Genomic DNA, 7,519 nt, shown 5'->3' with positions numbered 1-7,519 from the left:
AGAACCGGCCAACAATAAGGGTGGGAGGGGGAGGATGGGGGTTGGGGACAGCAAGAAGAAACTAATTATATACACACACCACCAAGGAAAGGAGCTTCAGACAACCAGAACAACTAGGAACCCGCTCCCCCCTCCCCCCCGCCCCGCCTGGTGAGCATTACATATGCACCTATTTGTAGAACTAAGACTACATGAGGATTAAGAGGGAGAGAAGAAAGAACTATTTGCTCATTGTAGATACAGTGAAATGACATAAAAGTGGGGAGAATGGAGAGCATACATACAAAAATGTTTTGAAAAACTCTCAGCCCTCCTGGGCACCTCTGTCCTAGAGAAATGAAGATTTATGCTCACACAAAGACCGGCACATACCAGTAAATGTTTATAGCGGCTTTTGTAATAGACAAAAACTGGAAGCTACCCCAATGTCCTTCAGTAAGTGAATGGTTCAACAGACTGGTACATTCACACCTATAACCTGGATGAATCTCCAGAGAACTATGCCAACCCCCAAAGGCGGTTATATCACGTGTGATTCTATTTATACAACATTCTTGAAAGGACAACCCTGTAGCAAAGGAGAGACCCCACAGGTGGTTGTCAGAGGCGAAAGGAGGTGAGGCTGGGAAGGTGTGGCTATAAAAGGGCAGCAGGAGGGATCCTTGTGGTGACGGAAATGGTCTGCAGCTTGACTGCATCAACGTCGTCGATAATCTGGATGTGATCTTGTATTATAGTTTTGCAAGATGTTACCACTGGGGAAAACTGGGTCAGGGGTATTTTGAATTATTTCTTTTGTTTTTAAATACATTTTTATTCATTTCAGAGAAGAAGGGAGACGGGGAGAGAGATAGAAACATCAATGATGAGAGAGAATCATCGATTGGCTGCCTCCTCCACACCCCACACTGGGGATCGAGTCCGAAACCAGGGCATGTGCCCTGACTGGGAATTGAACTGTGACCTCCTGGTTCATAGGTCGGCATTCAACTACTGAGCGACACTGGCTGGGCTTAAACTATTTCTTATAACCGTGTGAAGGAGTCTACAGGATCACAAAATTAAAAAAAAAAAAAGGTTAATAAAAAAAATAAAAACTGTTCTCAGTCATTATGTTGTTGGTGGTACTAGTATTGCTATTCGGAGGTTAGGTGTAATATGGGATAAAGCATGAGTAATTATAGGATCTTCTCATTCTATGCCCCTTGTCGCCTTGAGAAGCATGATTCTGAGTGAAAATGATTGTAATTCAGGAAATGTTAAGTTGAAAAGACCCCGCAATCCTGCATTTGAGTACCGACATGCCTAGAAACAAGGACCAACCCAGTGAGAAGCAATGAGCGTGGCTTCAGAATGCCATTTCCGACTAAAAGAAACCAGCGGTTCTTAGAGAAACCTAATTGCAGGCTTGGGGTCAAGAAATGGGCTGTTTGCCCAGTCGTTCACATAGTCTATGGCTGCCTGTGCATTACACAACAGCGCAGTTTCAACAGAGTGTGGCCCTCAAAACCTGAAACATTTACTGTATTTACCATCTCTGCCTCTTTACAGGACAAACTGGCCAACCCGTGTGTCAGAGCTCGTTTAGCAAGCTCTCTGGTAACTCCTTTATAAATGAAAGATAAAATCCGGATGCGGCTCAGTGGTTGAGTGTCGACCGACCTATGAACCAGGAGGTCATGATTCAATTCCCGATCAGGACACATGCCCGGGTTGTGGGCTTGATCCCCACTAAGGGGCATGCAGGAGGCAGCCACTGAATGATTTTCTCTCATCATTGAGGTTTCTCTCTCCCGCTTCCTCCCTGAAATCAATAAAAAACATTATATATATATACACAAGAAAAGCCTAGATGTGCAGCTGCCACACATTCCAGAGTTTACTGTTTCCTGTAGTTTTCAAAGCTCGTACACCAGTCCTGCATAAGAATGCAAAAACCAAGTCCCGCTTATTCGCTTGCTTTGCAATTCCCCCACTTGCCACGTGAACACAGGAGAGAAAAAACAACAATTACCCACCGTGCTGGATTTAAAAGCATTTAATGACATAGCATATATTTAACAGAGAGGGCAGAAGTTGAGAGGTACAGGTCATACGACTGAGCACCGGGCCCGAGTGACCACCTTCCTGCTCAGGCCCGGCCTCTGGAGCTCATTCCTATCGATGCCATTGTGATTGTGCAGGAGGATGAAAACTTGTCATTACAACCGTCACAGTGACAGAGAAATGCACACTATGTATCAAAGAGCAAGGTAATGAAGCAAATTATAACACAGTGTGGCCACGCACGAGCAGGTAACCATTAGAGTAACATTACTTTGTCCAGTAAATGCTTCAGTTCCACTTGTACACTTACCAATGATTTAAAGGGTTTATTATACATCTAGTTTTATTATACTTTGTACTAGAATTATCTCAAACATACAATATAATGTATTTCAGCAAAAAAAAAAAAATTGAAATTACAGATTATTTAAAACAGTATCAGTTGTCTATTCCTTCTTGGATACCGACATTCTTGACCGTCGTCACAGGTGATGCAGAAAAGCCGCATGTCGTGGGTTAGTAAGTGCTGCCGGATACACACGGTTTGGTCTGTAGAGTTAGCATGGAGCTGCACGGAGGCTGCAGCGAGATCCTAGGACACCCCCTGCCTAATCAGGATCAGTCCCATCGCGGGCACTTCTAGTCGTCAAAACTCAAGGGAACCACGGGAGTGAATGGCAGAGAATGGTGTCAGGACATTGGTACATTGTGTCTCTGGAGAGCCCAGGATTTATTGTTTTAAGCACCGCTGCCTTGCATACCAACAGCACTAGAGGCGAGTTATTTCCAACACAGCCTCACAAAATTGAGGAACAGTTTAAATATTGAGATCTAATCTATATAATTTCATTTAAAAAAATCTGGTCTTTCCTCTGCACCTCAAACTTTTGTAACTTGGAGATAAAGTATTTAGGTGTATTTTTCCCCCGACCCACCCCCAGAAATGCTCTATAAATTAGAAAAAAAAAATCAACCACATTGAGGAACATTAGGCACAGAGAGTAATGTGTTGGTTCTGAGCTTGCATGCTGGAATTTCACTGAAAAGGTAAGAGAAGGGCAGGAGGTGAAGGGAAGGAGTTCACTTCTTTTTGCCAAAAAGGCTGAACCGCTTCTCTTTGTCTTTCTCTTTGTCCTTCTCCCGTTTGCCGGGACTGGACTCGCTGGTGATGGTGACGACGCTGGTGGGCAAGGTCTGCGCCCGACTGGATGCTGGCGTGCCCTGGGTGCTGGCGGACACCTCGTGCTTATCAGCGGAGATGGCAGAGGAGATGGCCTGGATCCATGTGTTCATTTCCTCCTGGACAAAGGAGGAGGCACGGGGAGACTCAGCTAACAGGAACGGGCACGAAACGCTCTCGCTCCGACGGCACGACCGCCTGAGACTTGTCAGTGGGGAGGCTTGGGAACAGCGCTAACTCAGGGTTAAGCAGCTTTATCAGGACGCAGCGTGACCATGGTTCCTCTCACGAGAACTCGGTGTACAGTGCCTGAAGGTCAGCCCTCTAGTATATGGTCCCGTGAACTTGGAGGAGCTGGAAGACTGGTCTCCATCTGTGAGGTATCTATCCCTCTAGTAGTTGCCCCCCCTTTTAAAATTAAAATATATTTGCCCAGCTGGCGTGGCTCAGTGGTTGAGCTGAGTCAACCTATGAACCAGGAGGTCATGGTTAGATTCCCAGTCAGGGTACATGCCCGGGTTGTGGACTCAGTCCCCAGTGTGGGGCGTGCAGGAGGCAGCCAATCGATGATTCTCTCTCATCATTGATGTTTCTCTCTCTCTCTCTTTCTCCCCTCTTCTCTGAAATCAATTAAAAAAATATTTAAAATTGTAAATATATCTGACACATACGACTGTAAGTTTAACAGAAGCTTTTCCAGTTTAAAGCACTGTGCATGCCGTGTTCTCTCTCGCCCCGAGGTGCAGCACAGCCATGAAAGAGGTGGTGAAGGCAGTGGGCTGCCGTGGGAGGCTCCTGACTGGGACACCTCGCTGTGCCTCACCCACGGTGGGGTGGACTTCAGGACCCTGCACTAGCTCCCCTGCCACGGCAAGGACAGATGGCATTCACTGCCTCCTGGAATCACTAGGACCGAACACCCTCCCACGCTAGTGACCATGGAGACGCGACGCCAGGCGCCATCACTGCCCATTACTTATGTGACAAACATTACAAGTAAGGCTTATCACGCCACTTTCAAATTATGAAGGATTTGAGAGAAAAGAATCTTAGAAACTTACATCGTCTTTGGCTTGGAAGAGGTACTCATTTCCATCATTTAGTCTGTAATTTGAAGGAAGAAAGAAAAGTCACAATATAACAAGGGAAAAAAAAACCACCCCCAACTCCCATATCCTCCATGGGATACAAGCGGGCACAGGAATCACACCAGAAACGCCCGTGCACACATCACCAACCGCGCCCGGGGCGCGCACAGGCCCGGCGGGGGCCTTTGGACATCAAGACGCCATGTAATTGGGCTAATATAATTCACACAGGCAGCGCGGTGTTTCAACCCACTGGAAGGTTTTTTTTTAAAAGTCCAAATGAAGCAACACCTGGCTCTGTTGTGGCGAAGACCACCTGGGTGCCTAACCACTGCTCTAAATTGAATTCAAGAGAAAGTTCTTTAAAATTTATAAGCCCTTTTGAAATTCTGCTACTAAGCTTGCATCCCCCACATTTACAAGTACCAGTTTCTGGCCCGGCTGGCATGGCTCAGTGGTTGAGTGCAGACCTATGAACCAGGAGGTCACGGTTTGATGCCCCGTCGGGGCACATGCCCAGGTTGTGGGCTCGACCCCCAGTGTGGGACGTGCACGAGGCAGCCGATCAATGATTCTCTCTTGTCATTGATGTTTCCATCTCTCTCGCCCTCTCCTTTCCGCTTGAAATCAGTAAAAATGTATTTTAAAAAAATAATAAAAAACAAGCACCAGTTTCTGAACAGACACACAGAGACGGTCTCTTAGACTTGTCTCCTCACGTCAGTCTCAGAGTGACGGAAAGTGTCCTTGGAAGGCCATCCCCGTGACTCCGAGAAGCCACCGGCGTGGAGGGCTTACTCCTTTGCTCCATGGCTGTCACGAGGAAGGGGGCATTGCCGGTGGGGCGGAGGGCGAGTGCCCTGGCCAATGCCCCAACCCTCGGAGGCTGCAGCAACAGCATACAAAGAGGGAGGCGGCCGGGGAGCCGGCTGCCCGTGCCCATCTCACAGAGCGCAGTGTTCCGCGCCCCAAAAAGCTCCAGCGCCCGTCAGCCGAGCTCAGGAAGCCACACCGTCTGAAGCTCATTTGTAGCCCTGGGCCCAGTCCAGCTGGCACGAGACACAGAGACTCCCGTAGCCGAAGCCCAGAGCTTGTTGGATCGCAGAGCAGCAGGTCAGAGAAGCACCGAACCAACAGCCTAACCACTCACACACACACTTTTTACGTTTTTGAGAGAGACAATGTCTTCCTGCCCACTTCCAAGCACTACGCAGACCTTCCGAGCTTGGATCCGCTGTGGGGACGTGCAGGTGTTGTGCAGGGTAGGGACACGGGGAGCGAGACAGTTCCGGGGCAGCTGACATCCCGGGGGCGAGGCCCAGGAGGCCCCCCTGCCCCCACCACCACCACAGGTAACTCAGAGCAAAGAATAGCAGCTCCTGAGTCCAGAGAAGCGGAAAAGATGGGGAAGCCCTTTTCCTAAGCGGCCCTTACAGGTGAAATGCGGAGGGCTCGCCTGCTCTCAGGGCACAGTGTAGTTCGGCTGTGCCGTTAACCACGGGGAAGCTGGCAACCGGCCAGCGCCCAGGACCCAGCCGTGCGCCACACCTGTGTGTCGCTTGGTTGGTGATGTTTTAAGCTGCAGAGGAGATCACAGAGTCTAAGGAAACCAACCCCCAGAGTGAGAATACACACACACACACCCAACTCTCACCTGAGCTTGAACACGTGCTTCTTCTTCTTGTAATCGAGAGCCACCTCGCAGAGGGCTTCCTGCAGACTCACGGGCACCTCGCTGTGGTAGGGGATCCCAGAAGCAGCTGCCTTTGCATCTTTGTAGAAACCCATTTCCTGGTTATTTATGACACAATAAACATTGTGCCAGGACCTGAGCAATAAAGAAAGCAACGTCAAGGTTCTACACCACACACCCATCAAGGACTAAGAATCTGACGAGTATGAAAATGATCCTCAGACCACGTGCCCGGACTGCCTAAATTCCGCTAAAACTAAACAAATGGAACAAAATGCCTCTGTGGGTTCCTGGGCACGGCACATGCTCCTATGGTGGTAGGTGTTTTGAGGGCGACTCCTCTCTCTGGATTTGGGGGAAAACATGGTGCTACTCAGCAAGGGCCCCCTGGGCTCTGACGGGCAAGACTGGCGGGCGTCTGCGCTCTGCGGTGACACCCGCCGGCAGCAAAGGGCACCAGCCGGGCTCCCAGGAAGCCTGCCTCTCCGCAGCTGCTCTTCCTCCTCAGCTTCACTCTGCGTGGTTGGCAGCCTCCCAGGGAGGCAGGCCCAGGGCCCCGGGTACGCAGGGAACCTTTGGGTGAATCAGAAAAAGGTGGCCTTCCCCCCATGATAACATGCTGTCATAGCGTACTTTATTAGAACAAGGGGCTTTACAGCGGTCTACGTGTATTAAGTCAATGTTGTTCTCCATGTGGATGGCAGCTCTTAGATGGGCAGCCTTGTCCCACACGGACCCTGCACCACTTGCAGCTGGTGGTCCCAGGCTGTCGGGTTTCCTGGTTAAGCACACAGGCTGTGAAGTCAGATGTGCGCGTCACCCCAGCTGTGTCACTGACTAGCTTTCTACAGAGAGTACGCTTTTTTAACCTCTCAGGGCCTCAGTTTCCTCATCTGGAGAACAGAGATAATAAAAAGTAGGTCTATTGGGAGATAACAAGTACAAAGACTGATATGGAGATAAGGCAGGGGAAATGGTGACTTTCTAAAAACCCCACAATGAGGAAAACTATAATGACATCATTTCTCTTCAGGGAAGCCTCAATTGCAATCTAGTCGTCCTTCTCAGGATGAGCCACTGAGGTCTAATTTTGCTATTTCCAAGCATATTTAACTCTTTCTGCTCGGCCGGCATGGCTCCGTGGTTGAGCGTCGACCTATGAACCAGGAGGTCACGGTTTGATTCCCGGTCAGGGCACATGCCCAGGTGGTGGGCTCGATCCCCAGTGTGGGGTGTGCAGGGGGCAGCCGATCAGTGATTCTCTCTCATCATTGATGTTCCTGTCTCTCCCTCCCTCTCTGAAATCAATAAAAATATATTTTCTTAAAAAACCAACTCTTCCTACTCTCAGTGAATACGAGGCACTCTACTCCCCCTTTTCAGGGTCAGTCCTGAGAACATGTTGCCCAGGAAGCTACGCACAAATCAACTATGCGAACGCGAACGCGCACTCCCCTTTCCACTCAAGATGGACTCGCCTCGGCCTTGACCGGGCTGCCTTCCCGCCTCGCC

The 7,519-nt window shown here is 49.4% G+C and overlaps 1 protein-coding gene across 3 annotated transcripts in view; it reads right to left on the bottom strand.

Annotated features, from left to right (window-relative positions):
- Positions 1 to 2,023: 2,023 nt before the first annotated feature.
- SPTBN1 (spectrin beta, non-erythrocytic 1) overlaps positions 2,024 to 7,519 on the bottom strand; it is a 183,788-nt gene continuing 178,292 nt past the window's right edge. For all 3 annotated transcript variants that reach the window (XM_079792286.1, XM_079792287.1, XM_079792288.1), the window contains 3 exons: positions 5,969 to 6,142; positions 4,288 to 4,330; positions 2,024 to 3,345 (listed from right to left, as the gene is read on the bottom strand). In XM_079792286.1, coding sequence (XP_079648412.1) covers positions 3,127 to 3,345; positions 4,288 to 4,330; positions 5,969 to 6,142 — 436 coding nt within the window. In that variant the 3' untranslated portion in view covers positions 2,024 to 3,126. The remainder of the gene's footprint in view (positions 3,346 to 4,287; positions 4,331 to 5,968; positions 6,143 to 7,519) is intronic.

This window comes from Cnephaeus nilssonii (assembly GCF_951640355.1).
Source record: "Cnephaeus nilssonii genome assembly, chromosome: 15".
Lineage (NCBI taxonomy): Eukaryota > Metazoa > Chordata > Mammalia > Chiroptera > Vespertilionidae > Cnephaeus > Cnephaeus nilssonii.
This window is presented reverse-complemented; position numbering and strand designations above follow the sequence as displayed.